At 41.7% G+C, this 26,406-nt stretch overlaps 1 protein-coding gene across 3 annotated transcripts in view; it reads right to left on the bottom strand.

Annotated features, from left to right (window-relative positions):
- The window catches only part of XPR1 (xenotropic and polytropic retrovirus receptor 1), a 109,769-nt gene that overhangs the window by 40,138 nt on the left and 43,225 nt on the right, over positions 1-26,406 (bottom strand). For all 3 annotated transcript variants that reach the window (XR_015773335.1, XM_014257574.2, XM_005528693.3), the window contains exon 3: positions 1,859-1,960. Coding sequence is in view for 2 of the 3 variants with exons in the window: in XM_014257574.2 (XP_014113049.1) it covers positions 1,859-1,960 (102 nt within the window). In the remaining variant the exon portion in view is untranslated. The remainder of the gene's footprint in view (positions 1-1,858; positions 1,961-26,406) is intronic.

Consider the following 26,406-nt stretch of genomic DNA (forward strand, 5'->3'; position numbering starts at 1 on the left):
TATTTACTGTAGTTAAGACAGGGGTGCAATAAGCTGTGCAATAAACCTATAATAAATAGGATGTGCCGGGTCATAATCCAAGCCAACACATGCCTGGAGTTACAATAGGGTCCAACATGACAAATTTCTGACATGATCAAGGGTAGGAACCACTGATGGAACATTTCTTGCTGTAGCTCAATGCTAATAACCCTAATAACAGGTTTCCATTCTATGAAAGTCACGTCGCTCTGCTGCAAATAAAAGACTTATTTTAATCTTATCACAAGAGATTTTCAAATTACATGCATTCTCTCCTGGAACTTTTTGAAATGACAGGTAGCTGGGGAAAAAAACAAGCCTACCCTATGTTATTAATGCCATTTTAAACAATGCTGGAATGGGTGCGTACATGTGGGTGCACGTGTGGCAGCAGCTCCTCATTAGGGAAAATTATAATCTGTATTGTGCATCTAAATTGACAGAACTTCCTGCACAGAGTTTAGCTCACAGTGCACAGGATCTGATACAGCTCAGAAAGGAAGTTTCTGAGCATGAAAACCTCAGATCTGGGATAGAAATACAAGATCTCCCAGGGAAACAACACACAGGAGTGCTCTGAGTTAGGTATGTATGGACTGCATGCAGAAAAATGCCTCTGAACTAATAAAAAATATCAATTTTACCAGAAAAACTGGTATTTTTGACACTCACAGCTCCAGGGAGCTGGGAGAGCAGGCACAGCCAAGCCCAAAGGAGATTTACTTCCCTAGATGGAAGCTGAACAGAGGGAAGCCGCAGTGCTCAGTCACTGCATCTATCATGCTTTCAGCTATCCTCAAGTTCACAACCCAGATCCTGGCTGGCAGTAAAAGAGCCAGCAATAAAGTCATCACCCAGTGGTTATGAAAATATTTTGCACAATTCAACTGTGCCTTTTGTTACCAGATTAAAATCAGAACTAGAACAGGCTACCATATTGTGCTGCAAATCCTGTTTATAGCACTAAGTTAATAAATCAACATGTTAAGAGGAACTATAGAAGCCAATGCATTGCTGTATCTACATTTAAATGCTTTTCTAGTTGAAACCTCATTTGAAACCTCCCCAAAAGAGGATGAAAATCATCTGAAGTGTAATGGCAGAAGGAGCCAGAGCACACCAAGCCTTTTGTAGCAGTTTTACAGGGTGAATTTCCAATTAACCCGTTCGAAAGTTGTTTTCAAAACACAGGATGGGAAGGCAACTTTCTCAGAGGAAACAAAAAAAAACCCAAAAAAACAAAAAAAAACCAAAAAAAAAACCCCACCACTTGATATATGATACCTAGAAATCTCTACTGTTATCATCACAACATTTTTACTTAAAATACATAACCCATGGCAACTGCTGCTGGCTTTTGTAGTCCAGAAAGCTGCAGGGGTTTCAGTAGGAGTTCAGTGTTTAAAAACTTGTTGCACCCATCAAGATGATAAAGATACAATACACAGGCAAGCCCACGAGAGCCATTCCTGCAGAAGCTCAGGGAACACCAGGTAGGAGGCTCAGCACACCTAAAACATAGCCAGGAGATTGTTAACATGGATAAACTGGAAGACTGTGCCCTTTAGTTTTAAGAGCATCTCCATAAAGTTCAGCAGGATACCTTGAAAGTTCAAAGAAATTAAATTACCTGCCATTCATTTTCCCTCCAGCCAAATACCAGGGTTTAGCTCCAGATCTGTGATTAAACCAGAGCAGTTTTCCAAACAAACCTGGCCTCTAATTACCTGATGGTAGACCTGCATAACCACTGTGCTTATCCTGAAAGTTTGGGACCTACAGGCCCTTTTTCTGTTGTTGAATTTTCCACAAATACACACAAAAATAAGCACCTTACCTGAATAGAAAATGTTGATTTTGGCAAGTTCTTTCTCACAGGTTTGGAAGAATTTCTCTTCGAACGTGGCAAAACATCTTTTCACCGTGTCCTCATCTGTGTCTACAAAACAAAATAGAAGAAACAAAGAAGTTGTAACAGAAGAACACAGGAACAATTTTAAAAGTGGTTTTAATTTTAAAATTTAATTTAATTAGTGGCCATGGAAAGAGTTTTTCAGAGTAAATCCATCATCTTTGTCATGCAGAGGAAGAACAATCAAGTCCAAAGGGCTCGAGGGAATACATATTTGCTTGTAAAAGGAATTGCACCAACACAGAGAGGGACACACTCATATCAGCAGTAACAGCACCCTGAACAAAGTTCCCATCATCTTTTTTGATAATTTTCAGATCTCACAACTCCATTTTTACAAAGCTGCCTGTAAGTGTTCACTGCAGCTTAGCAAACATTTGTATTCAGAGGGAAAGCACCAAGTTTTTAACTGAAGCCTTCACCTGATCTTTTAGGAGAACTCACTGGCTTCAGCCACCATTCCCACCTTCTCATCAGGGTAATCCTTCAAATACAAACATAGCATCACAGCAAACTAAAATCCATACAGAAATCCATACAGAAAACTGTGTGGGAGCTTCCCTCCCAAAAAATAAAAACTAATTATAAGCAAAGTGGAAAGGAAAAGACCTAAATTATGGTGATTGTGATCAAAACCACAATTCTCCTTCACCCCACTGCTCTGGAACGGTTTTAATTCTTTTGCAAGAACTACATACAATTCCATAATTAAAGTCAAAACTTGAAATTAAAGCAGAGATTCAGTCACCTTGTTGTTATAAAGAATATAGTGCAGAATCTCCAAGACAGAATGCGTTTTCTAGTAATTAAGAAATTAGTTTAATGAGTTAAAAAAAAAATAAATATCAAGACAGGCTATAATTACCAATTTCAATACTGTCAAAAACCAAATGTTCCTAATGCTGAAGCAATTCATACCCTCCCATAGTTACAGCCCCTGAATCTTCATGCACTCTCACAGATTGCAAGGGTTAGTGTTAACACAAACAGGAAAATTAAGACTTTATTATGGTCTCAGCAACGTTGAGAAATAGAACCATAGAACCACAGAATTGCTTCAGGTTGAATTAGGATGAGTAAATCCAATCATTGTCAAGCCCACCACTAAGCCATGTCTCCAAGTGACAGATTCACATGTTTTTTGAACTCTTCCATGGATGCAGATTCAAACAGATGTTGAAATACACGTTATTAAATTGAAGAAGACAAATGACTACACGGACATTTCATTCACTATCAGATACACAAATTGGACTTTTATAACCAAGAAATCTTTTAGCATTAATTTCTAGTTAAAACCAACCTCAAGAGAATATTTAAACACAAAATTTCAACATTTAGATTTTTTTCTGATTTTTTGTTTTGGCTCTGATATTAAGCACCACAAACCCACAGTACCATTTTTAAGGGATGGTATGGACAGAGTAAAGAACACAACACAAAATTTGCAGCATAGGGGCAACCTTGGGAAAAAAAAATCTGTCTTATTTTGGAGTTTGATGATGCTTTAAAGAGTAAACAGAGAGAAAATAACCAGTTCTGCACAGATGCCTGGTGTTTACAATCCTACTACCCAAGGGCTTGTAGAGAAGAATTCTCAAGGGTTCCAAAGCCTGTTCCAAACTCCAAGCTTTGGCTCCCAGGGTTCCTTTCTTATCCAATCATTATACTTGTGGCTACTCCCAAGGATGAAGCCTCCCTCCCTGGAGCAAACAAACCCTTGGAATGACAGGGCTCTTTGCTGAAGGAGAACCACAGCAGCCTCGAGGTGTCATTCCAGCCCTGCTCCAGGGCTCTGGACCAAGGATGAGCAATCCCACAGGGATCCCTCCTGGTGGGCACCACAGGGACAGAAAATAATTCTGCTTCAGGGTTGGTGACTCCAAACAGCAGAGTCACAGCAGTTGTAACATCCCAGCCTGGGGCTCTCCCAGTGAGGCTGAGCTGAACTTGTCTCCAAGACTCCCAAATCCTTGACTCGACAGCAAAGCACAAACAGGGGAGGGGGGTGAAGCAGCAGAAATTACTTTATAATGCTCAAAATGCAGAGATTTTATTCACTAGGTGCCTGAAACTTTGCAAATAATAGTAATCAGGAGGTACCAAACCAGAGGTGATTTCTTAAGGATGGACCTAAAACTTCCAGCACCAAATTCTCTGGCACAAAGAGTTCACCCATGTCTAGGAGAAAAGTTTATCTAGACATGGGGGAACCATCATTTCCTGCATTTAAAAGTAAGTCATAAAGAAATAAAAGCACACAAGTTCACTGCTGTCCTCCTGGAGAAACACCAAATCTCTTCTGCCATCACTTGTTTTTATGTTTCAGTACATTCACAAAATGACAGTAAGAAAACTTTTAAACTTCAGGTACTGGGACTACCAAAGGGGGAAAAAAAAATTAAAAAAAAAAAATTGAAAATCTCTTTAAGCATGAGAATATACTTTTTGTCCATAAAGTCAAGCATGAACATTTCTGTGCAAGGAAAATAGCACCTTCTAAGATACCAAAAAAGCTCAGTAAAGCAGCATAGAGTTGAACTAATATAATCAATGCCAAATAATACAATTAATATCTTGTTTTGTAAATTATTGACCAGTTCAAGAAATTATAAATCAGTGTGTGTTGAACAGTTTGACCATAATCTAAAGTTCAGAAGAGGAAAATGGGCTTTGAACACAAATCAACTCCTACTGGAAGCCCTTCCAAAACCCTTGAGATTAGGAATTCAGGTCTCTATCTCAACCTCAAAACACTGCTGACTCAGAGGACAGCAAGTTCTCCATAAACTATTTAAAATCCTTCTCCAAATGTCAAATACCGCCTTATAAAAAGACATTTTGCAGACCAGCATAGCTGCCAGCCTTTAAAAAATAAAAATAAAATAAAAATCAGGAATGTCTGTGAAGAAAAGGTTTCTTTTTGGTCCAGGTCCTACCAGTTCAGTCATTGAGCTGCAATAATAGATGAGTGCTGCCAAGGCTACTGCTTTTATTTTTTTATTTCCCCCCCAAGGCTGCTTTGCCATGAGAAAATCACAGTGCCAGACCCTGGCCTTGGGTTGGGGAGCTCCATGACAACAGGGGCTATTTCTAAAAGGCATCCAGCTATTGCTGCCAAGGAGGGCTGGCCTAACCTTCCTTTTGTTCTTTTTCTATAGATTTCATTCTCCATTTACCCATGAACAAGGCTGCCAAGCAGACTGATCAATACTGCACCTTCCAGACCTCATCCTCCTATGGATTCCCTGTTCTGAACTAAAAAAAAAACCCACAGGAAGCCTGCAAATCTCTTGCTTTTACTTGCAAAGCCCAATCCAGCAGCAATCTAGATGTACTCCTGCCACATTTTCAGGTTTGCAGAGAGCTCAGATGTTGGCACACCTAAAATAGAACCTGAAGTTGAAAAATTTACATCCAAGTTACGTTCCTAAGCTGTCCCAAGCACTCATTTCTCAGTGCTCCTCTCAACTGTTCACTTAATTTCTCATTTTCTGTAGTATATACCGAAATACTACATATACTACTGCAGCTGTAGTATATAAACAAATGATCAGCATCCTGGGCAGCTCTGCTCACTCACTCCCTTGCAAGAACACACCAGTAAAAGTTTTCTTTGTTAGAGCAGTGCCCTTTTAAAGTAATCATTTTTAATAAATTCTCTACTCTATCATGCTGAATTTTAAAGGGCATTTAATTAAAAAAGATTAATTAGCTTTGTTATGAGATCAGCACAGGTGTGGTTCTCTGAATCACCTTCTGTTTGCCACAAAACAGCTTTATCTGAGTAATGTTATTTCAACAATTTAGCTACAGAGGAGGCAATTTGATTTATGAGGAGGGGGTCTGAAATCTAGTCAGTGACATAAAAATCAAGCTCAACATTGGCATTAAACACATCAAATAATACTGAACAAGCGATCACAAGTTTAACATCAGCACCACTTTGAATACACTATTTTTTTTTTAATTTTCCACACCCTGTACTCAGCATTCAACTAGGACTACAACAACAGAATTGTGTTATGAAAAATTAACAAGATTTAAAAGATAGTTTTCTTGTTCCTATAAAGACAGTAACTGCTGATACTTCTAGGCCCAGTGGCACACTAGGGAATAAAAGAAGAAAAAGCCATTTATTGCTACTCAAAATGCTAAAAAGTGGGTCACTATAATGAAAACATGTATCTGTCTCCAAAATCCCATCAGCTTTCTCTGTCTACTCAACCATCACGGTTCTCTCATACCCTTGACAGATCTGCAGCACCAAGATTTTCGTTTCCCCAAGCTTTTTACACAGCACACTGAAATTCTGCAGGCAAAAAAAATCAGATTGTGAAGTGCCATAATGCAAGGACAGAGATTATTATCTTTACACTCCTGATGCATCATCCTGGTGTTTATTGGGGTATTTTTCCAAAGGAAAGGTTTTTCCAAAGGGCTACTCCCTTTCTCTCAACAGAAGGCCACACTTGGGTCAGCTGCAAATTGGATCATTCACCAAAACTTTCAGTAAATTAATTACTCACCATGAACTTTTATGTCCCATCTTGGGGCAAATAAAAGTTTGTTTGTACAGACTTTTATGTGCTTTAAGTACAGCCATAGAAATTCCTTCCTAGGACTTATTATTGCTGTAGGAAGAAGAAGGAAGGCAACTCTGCTTGCAAATAAAGGAATATTTCCACCCTAACAGCTGAGCTGCAAACTGCACATGTAATGGTGTGCATCTCTTCTGGAATTTATTCCAGCCACCAAAAATGGACCTCAAATTAAAATACTGTAAAATCATAAGGGAAGAAGCTTCGTGAGCTAGTTGATATTAAAAATAATGTCATTAAAAAATTCAAAGCAGGCTATACTTGGTTTTCTGAGCCATCACAGATGAGGTGGTCAGCTCTCCACTTAACGAATCCTTTAGCATAAATTAGATCTGGTTATTAAATGATTGCCTTACACAATAAAAAATGACCACACAGGTAGTAAATGAGGCTGGAATTGCCAGCATATACAGGGTTTATGTGTGGACAGGGGAAGAAGGGGACAAGAACTGTTGCTGATCACCAACACAAGTTCTCTCAGGTTTTGCTTCACCATTTTGTTGTTTTTACCAATTAACACAGAGTGAACAAAATCTATTTCAAAATGCCTTTAGAAACAACAATTTTAAGATTGCTAAAAATCCTACTTCCTTAGTTTTCACAATGTATCACTGAAATCTTACAAGGAAACCAGCCTGATTCTTACAGATGGTTTGTTTAGCTGGAAAGAAAAAGCAACCTCCACAACATGCCTACAAGCTAGACATCCAACCAAGTGTTTACTATCAATTATTTATATTTGTGACTCTGTAAACACAGATTCTAAAGCAATGACAGCGTCCTGGTATGAACTTCAGGTGCAGAAAAAGTAGCCATATGTGAGAAGACAGCTCCAAATGTCAGGTTTTGCAGCTTACAGGGCACAGCTGTTCTACAGGTGTTCTTCTTCAAACAAGCATCCAGAATTCATAATCCTTCTGCAAGCAAGGAAGGCAGTGCTAGTATTTGTCAGCTGTTCCAGGAGAGTCACTAATGCTTCACTTCTGTACCATTAAGAGATTCACTACTTGCAGCAGAATTATAAAATTTGAGACTGTGGTAGCTCAGATTTGAAGGGCAGCTAGGCAGAAACTTGTCATTAAAAAAAAAAAAAATAAAGAAAAGCAACACAAATGCCCAGCATTATTTCAAAACCTACCATAAAAATACTGATAATACAAGATGACAGACATGGATGCCAGGAGACATCATCCAGGGACAGCACTCAATACCTTCCCTGGCTAACAACCACCCTGAAATTCCTCTCTTTTCAAGAAAGAAAGGATTTATTTGTGTTTTTTTCACAAGTCTCCCAATAAGATAGACCAGAAATACTGCCACATACCCCAGGGTGAAGGAAAGACAGTCAACAGGAACTGAAAGTCAAATTTCACATTGACCTTTACTCCGAGACAAAGAATGGAGAACACCAGGGTTGAGTTACTCATCCTAGAACCTGTCCAGGCCACGTCTGCTGGGTTGTGACAAGCAGAGATCCAACAGCTTTGTGGGATTACCAGGATCACACCGGGACATTCCCGGCTTACATAACACACCTGCACCTTCCTCCAGCTGCTCATCTGCTGCCTCCAGTTCTGGTTTTCATCAAAACAAGACAAGACAGCAGCAATTATGGCTGCACAAAAACCCCACACCACAGTTTACGCACCAGAGGTTAATGAAAGCAGAGATATTCCAGCTTCTTACAGACAAGATCTGAAATGGCCCCTGCACCTCTGGATGAGGTTCATTTCATCTGGCTGGCTCATTTAATCTGAGCAATGTTGCATCCAAGGTGATTTTTTTTTTTCCTTTTCATGAATGACAGGGCCACCAAACTAAAAACTTAGCAGTACTTGTTCATGTTTTTAAGATCCACTGAATGGACCTCAATTAAATAAGCACAGCTGTGTTTTATGCAGCTACAAACCTGCCAGAAAAGCTTTCCTTCTGCTAAAACACATGGATGGAAATAAGGACACTTCCCTAAATTGCCCAATTTAAACCAAGAAGATAAATATAAAAGATAAGAACACAGCAACATGGAAAATCAAGACCAGAATTGTTGCTATCAAATCAGGTGCTCAGAGTTCAAACTTATGTTTTTCTATATAATCACTTTCCCCACCTCTTCCATCAGCCTGGCAAAAGTGGATTCAGCAAACCCTCTGCTGATTATCAGGAGGAGTTTCCCAACCTTTCAGCCAAGCAACAATTAAATATAAATGTAGGCTCCAGGAAAGGTAAGGCAAAATCACCCCAAAGTTGTAGAGTTCTGGACCAGCCCCCAAAGCAATGGTGGAAAACTGGGGACTGGAATGGGGACAAGACCTTGGAACTCCATGGAACAGAGCAAGAGTAAATCAAAATAAACTCAAATAGTGCTGAATACAGCAGAGATCCATCACCCCAACACCCACAAATATTCTTTCTCTGCCCCACCTCCACCTGAGATGGAGTGGGTGAATGAAGGTGGAAGGTGGCATGGAAAGAGAAATAAAAGGAAATTTTCTAATCTTTTTTAATGTACATTCTTATTTATCACAAAAGATTAGTTTGATATTGTGAATATTTTAATCAAGCCAAAAATGTTTCTGTCAGGAAATAAAGCTTCATAATAAAATGACTGTTTATGCTCCTTTTACCTTTTATTGAGCCTCCAGCTTTCATATATTTACTTCCAGAATTTTACTGAGCAGCAACAATTACCTTCTCATTAAAACTACACAAAAACTGTCAGAGCATCTGACATAACCAAAAAGAAGGGAAGAATTAAAACAAAACTGAGATTACAGTCAGTTAAAGGAACGTTGATACAGTGCACTTTTAAGTCTTGTATGTATTAAGTTTTTCCTAGGAAAATCACATGGAGAAGGAGTTGCAGGGAATTTTAGCAGTAATTATGGCTGTCCTTTATGCCTTCTCTTCCACACACACATGATACCCTTTTCCTTGCTCTGGTGCTGCTGCTTATCCAAGAGCAAGTGAACCAGCTCAGGAAGTTAATCTGGTATTTAAGGAACTAACCAGCATTAAAACTGAAAGGCATTAAAAACCAAACTGATCAATAAAGTCATTTCCTGTGGTTTATCCCTCTGAAAGGACTCCTTGCACGCCGGGAGGAGGTGGTGAGAGTGAGATTCCTCCTCTGGCAGCAGCAACTTGTTAGACTGATTCAACTGGAATATCACATCACCTGCTTGGACTCCTGCAATGGGAGATGACTCAAGGCACTACCCCACAGCTCAGCTGACAAGGAGATGTTGGAGAAGCCAACACAACTCACTGGAGTTGGATTCACATGCCCATAGCCTTGATAGGAACACAGGAAATGTCTGGATTATTGAATTAAAAGAGACTGAATCCAAGCTTTGGTCTCTCTCTCCCAGCAGCACCTGCCCTCCTGCCAAGGCTCCAGCACCACGTGTGCCTCCAGCTCTGCCTTCTCCAGCTTTCATGGGGAAAAGCCATCCCCATCTTGGATGCAAACTGGCTGGTTCTGTGTGCTCCAACACAAGTGATGTTCAAGTATTTTTGAGATATTTCAGTCTGCTTTAAGCTATTTTGCAGAGAAGTAAAAAAATCACAGAACTGCAGAATTATTTGGGTCGGAGGGGACCTTTAAAGGCCACCTAGGCCAACCCCCCTGCAATAAGCAGGGACACCTTCAACTAGACCAGGTTGCTCAGAGTCCCATCAAGCACTGGTTGTGGTGCAAAAATGTAAAATGCTCAATAGAAGAAATACGTTGGAAAACAAAGTTAAACTGGGAATTCCTTGCAATGTGGTGTTACACAAGAGATTGCAGCACCGTTTTGTTATGTAAGCTGGACCTTTGAAATGGGCAATGCCTTGATCAAAGTACTCTTGGACAGGATGGCCACTGTCCCCTCCACAGATATCCTTCAGGGATGTCTTCTGCTGGGTCTGATGACAGACTTGAACTGTCACCCACACATCTGATGAACAAGATAAATGCAGGGCAGAATCATTTGAAAATAAGAGTTTTAGTCTCGTTCTTTCAGTGCTTTTTCCCCCACTTTCTTTCCCTCCCTCCCTTCCACCAAATATACTCTGCAGAGTACACGTACATTTGATTTTTCATTTTCAATTGCTGGCAAAAATCATTTGTGCACGAGCAAATGCAACAAGAAGAGTGCTAATTTATTCCAGAACAAGAGGCCCAGATCCTATCAGCATTTTCCCAGTGACAAAGCCAATCCTGCAAATGCAGCCTGACAAGCAGATCACCTGTGCTGCACCACCAGCCACTGTGCCACCCATCCAAAGTGAGAGTGGGAATTCTAAGCAGCTCTGCTCTTCATCAAGACTTGCAGGTGGCCACCAGCAGGATACACACTCTGAGACATTTAAGAAATGCCATATTTCAGCATTAAAGCCATGCCCTGTCCAAGCCCTGTGTGTGCTGTAAGCACAGTTTGCTTTTTTGGGGGAGGAATTCAATAGCTGCAGGAACTGGACCCACCCTTCCTGATTGATGAGTAACACAGAAACAGAGGCATCAACTTAGGTTTTACAAAACCCTGCTCTGGACTCAAGCACTTCTTTGAGTCCTTGCACCCAGCAAACACACCAAGATACACTGGAAAAGGTGAATCTCAACCTCCTCAGTTCCCTGCTGGATTCTGTCAGGAATTAGGGGCCCAGATAAGGCCTAAAACAAGCAGTGAGGTCACTTTGAGGCACAATAGGAAGAGAAGTTTACTCCAACTACAGAGGAAGTGTTTAGAGGGCTTCAAAATATTTCTTTAGAGAGATGAAGCTATTTTAAACCCAGTTACTTCATCCTGCTGCAGACAATTCAGTGATTCATTGGCAAGCCAGAGCTAGCTCTGTTTTGAACACAGGAATCTTTCCATACTAGGCAGAAGGCATGGACCTCTTCTCTGCATTACCCAAACAAACACCATCCACATCCACAATTCTTTTTCAATAAAATCTCCATACAACAACTCTCTGTCAGGAAACTCCTCAGCTTTCTCCTTGCCGTCCTCTGTCACTGTACATCATCATCATCATCACAAAATGGTTTGGGGTTGGAAAGGACCTTCAAGACCATCTCATTCCAACACTTTTGCCGTGGACAGGGATATCTTCCACCAGATGACCTCAGAGCCAGAACCACCTCAAGGCTTACAGGAACATTTTGGTCACTTCTCAGCAACCGCTCCGTGCAAAGATATCACAGGAATTGCCCTTTCACATTTAGCCATCAGTCCATCTACCAAAGCATCCCCCTCTGGTAGGTACCAGAAGTCTAAAAAGCACTTTACAACCTGCTCTGACTCTGCACATCAAGGGATAAAATTAAGGAAAAGCTTCAGAGTTCAGGGTGTTTCCATTGCTGATGGCAAAATCGTGGGATTCTAAAGATGGAGTGAATATCTCCTCCTTTAAGACACTGAAAACTTTCAGGGAAATGGTGAAATTAACTTTTGAGAAGCAAAAGGAGTAGCAGAATGTGCTTCCTGATCCTAAGGCTGCCGGGACAGGATGCAATGTGGAAGGGGAAAGGCTGCTCCAGCAAAGCACCCCGGTGTCCCTGGAGAGACCCTGCTCACTCCCTGTGTTTGAGGGGAGGCAGGGAAGGGAATTACAGCTAATTGAAAACATTTTGCATAATTGGAGCTGATAAGAGACATACACCCATCACCCCAGGAAACTATTTGCATCCTTATAACAATTACAGCACATATAAAATTCAGATGCCAAGCAAACAATTAGAAACGCTGGCACTGGTGGGGAAAAAAAAAACAAACAGGTGAATAAATGAACCATCACCATTAAAAAAAGCAACAACAATGCCACTTTAAAGCTCCTTTCACATGCAGGAGAGCATGTTCATTGGAGATATTGAGGGCAGGAGGAGGAGGGAAATGACAAAAGGAAGATTAACAGAACTGTCTCGGGAAAGACTTCAATTAATATTAAGAACAACCAGAAAGACAAAACAAATGATGCAGAAACAACAACAGGCTCCCTGTATGGAGTACAGCGAGCACATGCTACAAAGACAAACCTACTTCAAACATGCTCTCAATGGTTTCATTTCCCCCCAGGGAGCCAATACTACTCAAATTCATTTTCCCTTTTTTATTTTACCAGCTAGTAAAGACAAACAGTTGGCAAAAAGATAATAAGCAAGCATTTATCAGGTGATGAAAAATACATTTTTGAGGTATCTCAGAGCAATGACACAGGGCTCGAGAGTGGCTCTGTGCAAGATTTTACCAGAGGGCCTTACAGTCAGACCATGTTCAGGAATAGAACAGATTGTTAGTTCTCATAAATGTTTACAACAGCATCTTCCTAAACATTTTGCACAATTTAAACCAATATTTTTTCCTATTTAATTATATAAGTCTAGCTAAAACACCAGCAAATTAACATGAAGGTAGCTGCTTCTCCACTCAGGGCAGTAATTCTTCTGCTTTAATTCTTACATTATTACAGCAACAGATGTTGTAGGATCCTCTCCACAACACTACAAAGCCTTCCCAAGGTTCTATTCCTCCTTGCTCATGCAGTGCACAGCCACCCAGCTGAGCCCTACCCTGCTGTATTAATTAAAACACATGGATTGAAGCATGCCCGGAGACACTGTGGTAAATTCAAGATAAGCAGAAGCTCTCCAGTGTAGGTCCCCACAAGTTTGGAGTTGTTTTCTTCTAAACACATGCTTAGATGGCATCCCTTGCCTTTCCTTCTTCTCAACCCTGCACTTAAAAGGTTTGTTTAAATCCAATTCAAGCAAAAGCAGCGTTCCTCAGATGTTATTTTGCTATGATTTAAGCACATGGAAGGAACAAGCTCCAGTTCAAATGTCCTTCCTCCAAGGGGAGAGAAGATAGTCTTTCAAAGGGATTGATTTGAAAGTCTATGCCCACTTCAGCTCCTCAACAGAGCTACTGTGTTCCAGGGGTAATTTTAGTTTAAGATTAAAATGCAGCAGAGACCAGGACTGTACTTGTTTGTTTGTCTGTTTTCCAAGTTAATCTCTTTCATTTTGCACAGCACAAGTCCCTAGCCAGAAACCACACGGGCTGGGTATCTCCTCTTGGAGCATCCCTGCCAGATTGGAACTGGAATGAATCCTTCTGAAAAAGATTTTTATACCCCAAATGAGAAGAAATATTGAGAGGCATGTGATTTCCCCCCCACATTTCCCCCAGGCTCAATGCACAGCACTGCTGGCACTTGCTAAATAAAAAGGCAAAAGGAACCATTCAGTAATTTCTATTACTTCCCGAACAAAACCTGGCGGGAAGGGAATACACAAACTGCAGAAGTAACTGCCAACAGAAAGGTTTTGCATCCAAACACAAACTCGAAGTATGCTGAAAGTAAAAAACTCAATGGCCCAAGTTCCAAAGTCACTTCTTATTTACATTTCAAAGGACGTGTTACAGAGCCACCACATTTAATTCGATTTTACCCCTATTGGTGACAGTGGCAAAAAGCCTAAATTTAAGTCCCAGTTGCAGTATCAGCTGTGCAAATGGACAGAACAACAGGACTTTCAATAAACCTGAACAAATCATCCATGGATATCTTCCCAAAGAAACCTGAGTGCTGGACACAGCAACTTTGCCAGGCAGCAGTTAACAAGACGCTGCCCACTTTGAAGCTGTGGTTGACTTGAAACCTTCTTCTTTGCAAAACCTACAAAATTAAAGGCTGATCCTTATTTCAAGCATGGGTGATCCAACTGGAATGGGAGAGATGAGCACTCCAAACTGCAGTTGCAGGGAGGAGCTCGGACTTTTGTCCACCAAAGCTTGGAGAGCTCAGGGAAACCTGGAGCCAGCGATGCACGTTCCAACCAAACTCCCCAGAGCAGCAAGCCCCAAAATGGTTATCCTCGCTCCCCTAGCCATGCTTTGAGCTTTGTGGCTGTGTCCTCACAGAAGAATTTTATCGCAACAGATGACCGCAGCATCCAGAAGCACTGCTCATGTAGCCGGCATGCTGCTAATCAACAGCCCGAGCAGATGGAATGCAAATCTCCCAGCGAGGGGGGACCAGGAGGCTGTCACCAGCCTGCTCCCACCACGTAAATGAGCTATTATCAATTAGGAGCTAAATTCAGACAGGATTTTGGTGAAAGGCAACACTTCAAGGTGTTTACGGGGGAAATCCATCTGTACCGTCTAAAAAAAAAATCCACCGTGCGCTGCAAGGTTTATTCTGTGCCTGTTTGTCCTGATTTCAAGTCCTGCAAGGATTTTAATTTAAGCTTTAGGCAAATTAATCTATCAAGAATGGTGAGGATGGCCTTAAAAGTAATATTATTTTCTTCTCACCATGAACTTTTTTTTTTTTTTTTAATTTTTGGTAAGTATTTCAGAGGCTGGAATCAGCTCCTTTTCAACAGCAGAAGAGAGGGGAGTAGAAAAAGCATCATCTAAAAGAATGACTTCTAATGAAATTTCCACATAGAAATGAAGTTTTGTTACATCCATACAGGTCTGTATCATCAAGGCACAAAGAACCTCAACAGATTTGGGGGCTAAGCATGTAAGGTTTGGGGGTTGGTCCTTCAGCAAATTAAACACAAGAAGAACTGAAACTGCCCCAGTTCATTCACTCAATTGATTCACCAACTGTTCTGGAACATGAATAAATATATAAGTGGCTACTCTGCTCTAATTAGTGACATTCAGTGAATCTAACCAGAGAGCCCAGACCTCCAGCCCTTGCATTTAGCTCTCAGTGCTTCTCCCCTGGGAACTGAATAGCAATCAGGTATGTAATGCAGGGGTGGTTGCTTTTTTTCCCTTCACACTTCGGGTGGAAAATAAGGGAGTGGGGAACAGGGATGGAAAAATATAATTAAATCCTTAAATCCAGGCAAAAGGTCTAAACATGCTTAAAGAACTGTTTTGAGGGGGAAAGGCATTAAAGAAGAAAAAGCAATAAAGGAAAAATCAAACCGAGTGCAATTGCAGAAAACATGAAGCAGATGATGCATTTCCTATGTGATAGCTTAAACAAGTCCCAAGGCACACCTCCTCAGTCCATCAAACACCACATTTACATAAAATCATTAATTCATTACAGCCATGAAAGAACACAGGGATGGGTTAGGAGGGACGGGATGGAATGAATGAAGTGGAAATATAAGCCAGAGACACAAGCAAAATGTCCATAGAGCTTCCTGAAGGACACAGCTCACAACTAAGCTCAAAGAAACGTCTCAAACTGAAAAACCTTTGTGTTTGTCAACACCAAACCACCCCAGTTTCCACTAGACAGACAAATGTACACATGATAGTAATGCTACTTGTGTGCCTGCCCTCTGTGGCTCTCTGGAGGGGAAGCTGCTGATGCTGCACTTGGTCCTGCTGCCAACAAGAGTTATTTGCTTCTGGTTTGGTCTCCATTACCCTGGATTAGAAACACAGCCTCTATTCCTGCTCAACAACATCTCAGCCACCTCTTTTGACCCACTGGAGTCAACTTAGCTTCTCATGAAGCTCCTTGCCCTTCCTCTGAAATAATGGTCATTTTTAACCAAAAACGTAGTCCGAAAGATTAAAGCCCTCCCACCCCACAGCAAACTTACACAGAACATATGAATTAATTTTCAGGTTTCCTGGCTGTTTTATCACTTGATTCACACACACAGAGCCCGAAAGTGCAATTCTGTAGCTATCAATCTGCCTCCAGAGACAGTGTTAGCACGGCAATCCCCCCACACAACACAAGTGGTCTTACAGACGGCGGCACTATTTTTAAAGCAGAACATGGATGTATTTTCCTTTCCTTTGCCAAACAAGTATATGAAATGTGCCACATGGCAGGTAGCATGCAGATGACAAAACAGTCAGAATTCAGCAGAAATACAAGATGGGGTTGCCAGAAGGATTCCAACAATTCTTTGTCAAAAAAAAAAATAAAAAGCCCCAAACCACACTGCTAGGTGCTCCACCAAAAGCTTTGTCACATCTTTACTCTCCAGAGGTAAAAACTTCCACTATTGCTGTCATCTCAAATTCAGCTGGATGAAGGATAACTGCATTTAACACCAAAGGAGCATCCTGGGACTGGGATGTAAACTTAACCAAGGATCTGTTGTTGTGTCTGCGTTAAACTCTGAGACACGGAAAGAAGTCATCCTGAATTTAGAGGAATTTAGAGACTATTCCAAGAGGAACTGCTGGCACAAAGGAAATAGCCTGCACCAGAGGCTGAGACAGTGTTTTCTGTAAGACTCGAACAGAAGAACACAGTTCATTCTGGGGAAAGAGTTTTCTGCTTCAGAGTTTACCTGACAAGCATTTGGAGGCTGTCACACACACCCAACACTGGACACAGCAGAAGCAAGTCTGGAAAAAAACCTCACTCTAGGATGAAATATAGTCTTCGAACAGACAGGGAGCCTAAACCACATTTGACATTTGTAACCAGGACTGAGCTGAGCTATAATCACCCTGACATCTGAAAGGTCCATTTGGTGTTAATATACCCAACCTAAGAGGTTTGGATAGCATGAGATGCTAGAGAACACATCCACACAGGGTACCAAAGGCGGTGAAAAAACTGCTACAGAATAAAATTTAAATACTTTTGAAGGGAACTGTAATCATTTATTGGGGAAAAAAAAGCAGGTTTCCCTTTCTCAGGGATGTCTGGATACCTGGAGCAGCCCCAGAACATGGAGCACAGGGCTCAGCTATCAATTACAGAGGATTGTTTGGGGGGACACGAGGACACCCACAGAACACAATGGCACACGGGCAGCCTCCATACAAAAGTCACTGACCATTAAATCAGTCTTGCTTCTTAAGAACAAGCTTGAAAAGACCAAGCTGAGCGAGAGGCTGCTGCTGAACTAATGGGTATCATTTGTGCTTATTGTAAAAGAGCAAATTTAGGGAATTTATAGCAAGTGACATTTTATGTGAAAGCATTTTTGCAGCTAACAGCAAAGAAAATTTTTTTTTTTTTGGGTTTGCTTCTGCTGTTTGCAATTAAAGACTCACCAGCACATCCACCTAGCATTCCTTATTAGAATGTTGTTTAATACTAAAGAAATGACATGTGAGTTGTTCTTTGCATACCCACAAACTAGGTATCTTCTCCTCATTAGCACTGAAAGATGAAAAATAAACTCTTTCCCTGCAAATGTAGTATAAATACATGCCACCTCTACAACTAGCAGCAAAGACTCAGCAGCAACAGCCTATGTTTAAAATATTCACAGCAAAGTTTTGAGTAGGCAAATCTGACAAGAATTAAACTATGTTCCATAGAGGTGATGGTGTACTCAGACACATTCAGGAACGCTGCCAGTACTTAAAATAAGGTTTGCAACATTGTGCAAAAGAGATTTTATAATTTTAAATAATTGCTTTTTATTTTGAGTGGTAAAATGTTTGCCAAAGCAAGTGTTTTTATGAACCATAGCCTACTGCCCTAGATTCCTCTCTGAAAATTCTAATTATTTTATTAGAGTAAAATAGTTACATGATTTTCAGAGCCTGAAATGGTAATGCTGTCAAAAGACATATGCTGATAGATATTCCAGTGCCATTAGCAATGAAACCTGACTTCCTTTAGCAAGTCTTAAACAAAGTCACAATGAACCAACTTGGGCATTAATGAGCTGAAACACAAAGAGCTCTGAGCAGCTGTGGTGGGAGTGTTTGCATCAGTTTGTGCTGCCACCCACAAACCTATGGGTAACCACAGAGCTCACCATCCCTTATTTCACCAGAGGTCAGGAAAACAGCCAGAGGAGCAGAGCAGGCACTGAAATGATGGAGGAACTGGAAAATGGAGCTCACTGCTGGCTTCACCTGACAGACAGCTGCCAGATGCCAGCAGCAGATGGATTCAGATGCACTTGGATCTCTCTGCTACCAGGGAACCCCTCGCTGCTGCTATCCATGGACACAAAATCTGTGTGAGAACTAAACCGCAGAAAAACCAGAAATGGGAACCAAGAAACGTGTTCTACATCAGACTGAGCATCACAGCTTTACAGTGCTGTGTCCTGGTCTGAGAGGAACACCAAACATACAAACACATCCCCAAATATTTATTGTGACACGCTGCTGTGCAGAGGGATGAGGCAAACCCACTCCACTTCTGTGCTGAGTGGAAGATAGAGAGACCTTGGGAGACCTTTACCAAACAGTGGGAAGGAGAAGTTGTGGAGGTGGATCTTTTATTTACAGGAGTTAAAAGTAAGATTCCCTGAGAAATGAGCTTTTAAACAACCAGAAAGAGTCTCACTTTCCAACAGCCAGAAAAAAAGGTTCTTGCAAACTCTCCTGGTTTGTTGGTTTTTTTTCTCTTCCTTTGCACATGCAGCTCATTAATGGATTCTCCATCTGCACTCACAATTGCTCTTAACATTTGCACAGCCCAAGACAAAGATGTTCTGGGCAAGCCACAGCCTCTTCTGACAACTGTCACAAATGAAACGCCAAATCAGTCTGGTGACATCTTTGACCCATGACAACACTGCAGCTTCTTGGAAGGAAATTCCTGGAAGAAATCGATACGGTGCTATAAAACCCTGTCAGTTCTGCTATTGCTCAACAGAAGGACTGCATCAGCAAGACAAAGGTGACAGAAAATGCAGTCCCAGGGTACGGGGTGGGATGGAAAAGGCTGGGCTCTTATGGCTGCATGAGCGGTGGTGGCTTCATGAATACAACCCCTGCGGCACCGGCAGGGAATGTGTGGCAAGAGGAGACTGCAAGGCAAGTTCTGCTCCTGGATCTCCTGAATTCCCACTGCTGGGAAACTGGAAAAGCCTTCCTTTGGAAAAGAAACACCATGCTGTAATCTATAAATAAATAAACATATCATGTCAAGAGCCACTTTCCTCTCTTCTTTTACCCGCTCGCTGCCCAGCTCCCACACATCCTGCCACCGACGATGAATAATTCCCTTTTAAAATCAGGGCACACAAACAGGGATCATGAATGCAGAAGACTTTCTAACAAAGAACACTCTCTCAGCCACGTGGGATGGGGATATTTTACTATCATCTCCATCACAACAATACACTCAGTGCTCCAGTACGTCCCCGTGGGCTGTACTGAACTCACGCGAAGATGCTCGGCACGCACGGCAGCCACGCAAGGAGCGGCATGCAGCCCGAGAGCCCTGCTGGAGCACTTTCCCCTCTTTTCCCTTTCCATCTTAATCCACATTGGCACATCCTGACTTCTGTCACTTTGGGGAGACTGCTCATAGTTTTTATGAGACATTGCTAGGAGAGCTAAAGGCACACTCCCCTTGCTACCAGCAGCATGATGCGTTCACAATCCTCCAATGCTCGCTATTGTCTCTGCTCCCACTTGTTTAAAATTCCTACGGGATACTGACATATCTCAATAGAGCTTTAATAATAGCCTAATAATTGCTCCAGACAATAACTTACATTGTATTGAGTGCTCGCCTGTTGGGGGGGTGGGTAGAAGGGTTGCCTTGGTAACAACGAAAAAATCATATGGCAAATAGAGACATGAAAGGACACAAGCTGATCCATTTGCTCCCTGCTCAAAAATCCGTGGGAAACGGTGACATTGACACGAAAGTAAGGCTCTTCTGGTCAGAATGTGTAAATAGCACTAAAACCCAGCTTATCTGGAGGTTTAATTAAGGCTTAGGTAAAAGAGATGTTATGAATTATGCAATGAGGGCCAGAGGTAGCAGACACTACAATTTCAGTGTGCTGGCAAAGCCGATTCTCAGTTTCAGGAAGATGGAATTTTGTCATCTAAACAGCTTAATTTCAAGTGCTGGAGACAAGGTAATGAGGTCAGTAAACTCGAATGCTCTGAGCTTGTGTTTTGTCTTTGCTCTGCTTTGATCAGTTTTCTCTGGCAGCTTTCTTTGAAAGACATCAATATCGTAATGCACAGCAACTCAAGAGTCAGATTTTAAAACATGGCAAGGACTGCTGCTGTGTGCCTGAAAATAAACACGTGCAGACTACATATTCCCACATTTGTCCTACAGAGCAGGGAGAAATACCTCCTGCAAGCATGATCCACCTGGCTAATGCCTCCCTTCCATCCTCCAAGCCTGCAGAAACAGTAGCTGCACACCAGGAAAAAGCACTCAAGGAGGCTTTTTTGGTTATTAGCGGCATAATGGCTCACAGGTTCATGCTCCACGTCGGGAAGTGATAGCAGCAGACAGAGCAGACAGCAGCTCACTCCATCCAAGAGAAGTCACATTAATGGATATATTAAGAGCAACCTGCCCAGCAAATGGCAGAGGCACAGTCGCGGCAAAGCTGCCGCAGGAAAGGCTCCCCTACGACTTTTTCATTAGTTATCGCAAATTAAATTAATTTTCCAAAGCACAAGAACAATGATAACTAATAAAATCCCAGTCCCATGATGCCATTTTATGCCCATCTGTTTCTGAGGAACTAGAGATGGCTGGACATGCTCACGTGCACCATCAACATCTACTGGGGGAAGCTGTGAATTCACGCAGCTCTTTATCTATCGTTGAATCATAGAATTGTTTAGGTTGGAAAAGCCCTAAAAAGTCACAGTTGTTTACCCAGCAGTGCCAAGGCCACTACTGAACCATGTCCCCAGGTACCACATCTATGTATCTTTTATATCCCTCCAGAGTTGGTGATTCTTCACTTTCCTGCGCAGTCTCTTCCAATACTTGACAACCATTCCAGTGTTTTTTTTCCTAATATCCAAACAAAACATCAGCTTGAGGTAGTTTCCTCTCATCCTGTCACTTATTAGCTAGAAGAGGCCTTCCCCCATCAACCTACAACCTTCAGGTGGTTGTGGAGAACAAAAAGATCTCCCCCAAACCTCATTTTCTCCAGGCTGAAGCCTTTCCAGCCACTTCTCATCAGTCTTGTGCTCCAGGCCCTTCCCCAGCTCCATTCCCTTCTTCTGGACGCAATCCCTCAATATCCTTCTTGTCACAAGGGTCCCAACCTGGTGGTCACACACAAGATCACTGGTGAGAGTCAGGGCTGAAAAAAGGAATTCAGGGATGTGGTTTCTATGCTGGTGATGATGGCAAAGATGCCCCATCCCTGTGGATGAGGAGGCTCTGGACACTTGGCAGGGGGGGATGGAGAGCAGGCAGGAGCAGGGAATGCTCTCCTGTGCCAGGAGGGAGCTACAGGTGACATCTCACCCCTGGGGAAAGGCCACCTCAGCCCAGCACTAACGAGGCAGCTCAGGGAGGGACACAATGGCCAAGAAACCTCGCTCTGCTGGTAGGAGGCTCTCAGAAAGGCAAAGGACAAAGAGCTCCTCTTCAAAGGAAAAGGGCACAAGCTGATAAGATGGATTCCTTCCAGCACGGCGTTTTCTCCCCAGCAGCCAAGTAAAGGGGTTGGGCTTCCTTACTATTGCCTTTAGAAACGGGATCAGAATACAGATATTTAAAAGCATGTTCTGGCACAGGCCCAGTTTCCTTGCCAGCAAGATTTTCAACCTTTAACACCAAGAAAAATCCTACTAATTGCAGAATTGTTCTTTCTTCAAAGAATCACTCCAACAAAGCTTTACAAAACCAACGACAGCAGATGAAGCCAGTACTACTTGTTTATTCTGCAAAACACTTCATGGCAGAAATTTAAACCTACAGGGATGAGAAAAGAAGCAACATTCTGTACTAACTCCAGAGACTCCTTTTCACTTTGAATTTCAGATTTCAAGCTGCCTGCAGAAAGCTGGAAGAGAAGCTGTTCGCTTCCACCACGAGCTGGAAACAAAGCTGCGACAGGAGAAAAAATGGGGATTGGAAAAGGGCTGGAAAGGTGAAAATCCCCTGTGACATCCTGATCATGTTACTGCAATTTAGTTCAGCCATCCAAACTGACAAACCAAGTCTACAGATATAGGAATATAGATATATATTAAAAGCCTGGTTTATCTACAGCAAGTACATGCAGAATTTTTCCTGCCAGAAAACATAAACTCTGAAACAGTCTTGTTATCCGCATTCCTAGATAAGTGTTTAAGCCAGTTGTCTCTATCTTTGACACTTGTTCTCCTAAATCACAGATGCCAGAGCAAGGGTCCCAAAGGAAACAGGCATTTCTTCAGTTAAATGGTTTTATTTCAAAATAAGCCAAATAATCTTCTTAATACCCTTCAGTATCCTTTTGGCATCCCAATCAAGAAAACTTATGAGGAGTAAAAGACCATTTAGAATAAATCCCTAAAGACAGACAGATACGCACATAGACTTTTTTTATTATTATTTTTAATTAAAAACTCTGAAAATGCTTTGGACCAATCGTCAGAGGAAGAGATGAGAGGTAACAGGGCTGTGAAACAGCATCGTGGATACTGAGCACATAATGACATCAGTGAGGGGAGAAAAGGTTAAAAACAAAGAAACACAATTTTTAATAGGTTCAAGGCTAAGTTGACATTACTAAGCACATTAAACAGGAAAAAAAAAAACCAACAAGACATTAGACTACAGGAGTGTAAGGGCAGGATTAACCAATTATAATGCTTTTGCAACAAGAACAAAGCATGCTGCAAGGCAGTCTGAAGCAAAACCAGGACCCCCTAGGAAGCAACAGCAGTTTCTTGAATATTAAGCAATGGAGAAAAATGGACACAGGGACAGAAAAGCTTGTTTAGGATGGAATTTATGCTAGAGCAGGTCTTTTCCATGGCAGTGCTATAAATGGAAAAATTATGAAAAAACGGCATCCAATTGATTCAGTTATGAAATTTAACAAGATTTGCCCTGGAAGGTCATTTTTGTTTTCTTAAAACAATATAATTCAAGGTGAGGCGCTCAAAGAAATTAAGATCAAGCTTCAAAATTAAAAAGAAAAAAAAAAGATTAAGCACTCTCAGCTCTTAAACATACCATGAGCAAATATTAGAATTCCCACACCTTGTTTGCAAATAAACTTGTGTTATAAAAAGTCTAGGCAAATATAATTAACAACAGAACTGGCAAGGAGCTCTGGGCTAGTTCTGAGAATATAACCACTACAAAGAGGCTGTTAAAACCACTTTTTTGACCTTCCTGCCTCTGTGCCCCAGGTCTTTGCCCCAGTCCTACTCCTTGCAGTCCAGCATCTGCCTGTGTTATTTCAGCCCAACTATTTGCAAGGCTAAATAGCCTGAATGGGAGAAGTGTTGTCCTGTTCCCTAAGAAATAAATAAATGAGCATGCTGCATCTGCCAGGAGAAAATAGAGAAGATATTTTGGGTGTTCAGCACCTTTAGCTATGTGACTCTACTTCTGAAGGACACATTAATATACATTCAAAACATACAAGTCTAAAAGAAAAATTGTAAATCTTTAAAAACCTGTCTGACTGTACAAAGAACATCTTCCTCTTAGAGCAGAGCTTTATTTTATTTTTATATTGTACAGACTGGGTGCAGTGGCAATACTCAACTATTTTGGATATAAATCACCTCTCTGGGAGGTCAATGAGTTCCTCTTGAGTTGGACTTATTTAGAAATGAAACAAGACAAAGCAACTCATGTCTGCAAAGGAAAGCTGTTCAGATTTGTAATGTGGAACAAGAAAGGGAAGACCCAGCGGTCTTTCACAAATTGGTACTTTTCCAGTGAATGTTTCCTTTCAAGCCAAAAAGCAAGAAAGCAGCTGAAAAGCCCAAAGACCTCTAAGACCACCTGAATCTCTTACAAAAATATCCAGTATAGCAAAGCTGAGACAACCTGAGAAGAGCAGGTTTATTCAGCATTGAGATGATCAATGACAAAGCCTTACTGCAGCTTGGTAATCAGAGGGTACAGAGAAGATGGAGCCAGACTCTTCCTGGAGGTGCACAGCAGAAGGACATCAGGCAATGGACAGTGCAACTTAGGAAAACCAGCCAGAGAAGATGTTTTCACCATGATGACAGTCGAGAACTGAGTGAGAGTCCAGAGAGGTGGTGGCATCTCCATCCTTGGAGATAATCCAGGCCCTATTAAATGAGGCCCTCACCTACCCCATCTAGCTTGGCTTGCTTTGGGCATGATCTTGGATCAAAGACCTCCAGAGTAAGAAGAAAAGGTATCATTGGAGAGGTCTCAAAGATACTTAAAGCAAAAAGGAAAACCAAATACTTCTTTTCCCCAACCTCCCCATCATGGTAGATTGTCTATATCCTGTAGAACCTGTAGGGAGAAAAGCAGGAAACCACCTTCCAAATGCCATTCTGCTTATCCAGAAAAGGATCTGGAGTACTGCTTTAGTCATGAACAATATGTTTTCAAAGTTAAATTGCCTTTCCTTGACTTCAAAACTGCCTTACCCAAGGCAGGGAATACTACAGAGGATGAAAAAATCCGTTCATTTAGGTTCAAAACTTGTAGCTCAGAAATCTAAGCTGAAGGTTTTAAGTGATAATCAGTCTAATGATGAAGAATGTTTATCTACATTGTAAAGAGAAAAAGCCAGTGTTAGTCAGAGCTGAGGGCATTTGCCCCTGCTCCTGGCAAGGCTGAATTCCCACTACCCACAGATGTCCAGGATAGAAAAGCTCTGCCGTGACACTGAAATAACACATGTGGCGGTGAGATGAGTGCACGTGGAACTGGACAGGCTTCACCAGCCTCCTTGCAAGGCTGTGCAGGCAGTCACAATCTAATTGCTTTGATTCGCAGAAATAAACTACCCCTGTATATTTTAAAATAATTACGTAGAGAAACGATCACAAATTACATTATTATCCTTAGGCCAGCATTTATAGTGCTTCTTAGGACAGGACATGTGGCAGTCCTGGCTAAGTCCATCTCTCAAACCCCAAAATTAGAGCCCTGTCTCTGCCCAGGGCTGCAGCACACAGTTCAGAGTGAATGCTGGGATAAATGTGAACCCACTGCTGCAGAGAGAGCTCTGATCCAGCTCAGCACATCATAACATCTCCATCCAAAACTCCCTTCTCCAAGTTACTTTTCCTTTAGAAAATGGGGGTGTCAAGGAATAATCTGATTTTTATGAATTGAAATGCTGGATCAAGTCTCATGGACAGAAAGTATGAATATCTCTCTCGCCCTTTAGCTTGGGGTTACCCAAAGGTGAGGTGTGTCTCCAAAAAACCCCTCCACTTCTGTCTACAATTGAAAGCAGCAGGTGAATCCACATTTTGGAAGTAGCCAAAGCCACCTATCTGGCAGGATTCCAAAGCTGTGCTTGAAGCTGGGTGTCAGCACTGTTCCAGCAGCATGGGTGGCACAAGCAATAGCCCTGGAGCTGCTGCCAGCTCCACACTACCATTGAGAGCAAGGAAGACTCTTTTTTCCAAGCTGCAGAGTCAGTGGTGAAAGCCAGGAAAAGCAGGAAATGTAGTCTCTGACCTTGCTTTTACTTCTGGAAAAAACAAGTCTGAGTAGCAACATGTTTGATTAAAAACCTATAAATCAACTTCACATGCATTGGTCCCAAACCTGATTAGTCTTCTGAAAGTTCCTTGACATTTCCCATCCCCAGAGCAATCAATACGTTGGGCATTTCTATGCATTTGTTATCCCCTCATGATGAACTGCTCTGCTGGTGGCATTTCCAGACTGCAGGTACTAAAAAGGCACCAATCCTGAGGGCAGGAGGCTTTTGGGGGCAGAAGGAAGTGCACCCAAATCATCCAGTGCCTACAAAATCACAACCAAAGAGCAGACTGACAATTAAATATGTAACACAAGACAGGAACTTTCATCTCCTGGCCACCATGTGACCTCCATCTGCACCCTACCACAGAAAAAAATGCTCCACATTTCTACTTGGAAAACCAAGGCATTTCTGGAGTTAATTTTTACATCTTCAACCCATGAGGTTTTTACTTTTTTGGGGGAAAAAATCCCCTTTACAGAAAGGTGAGGTAGAAGGAAAGAAGCAGAGTTGAGTTGAGGGCCTCCCTCATGGTGAAGACACCTCCA

Source organism: Pseudopodoces humilis, chromosome 10 (assembly GCF_049639895.1).
Source record: "Pseudopodoces humilis isolate 2021_Gansu_Grassland_sample_001 chromosome 10, ASM4963989v1, whole genome shotgun sequence".
NCBI classification, from domain to species: Eukaryota; Metazoa; Chordata; class Aves; order Passeriformes; family Paridae; genus Pseudopodoces; species Pseudopodoces humilis.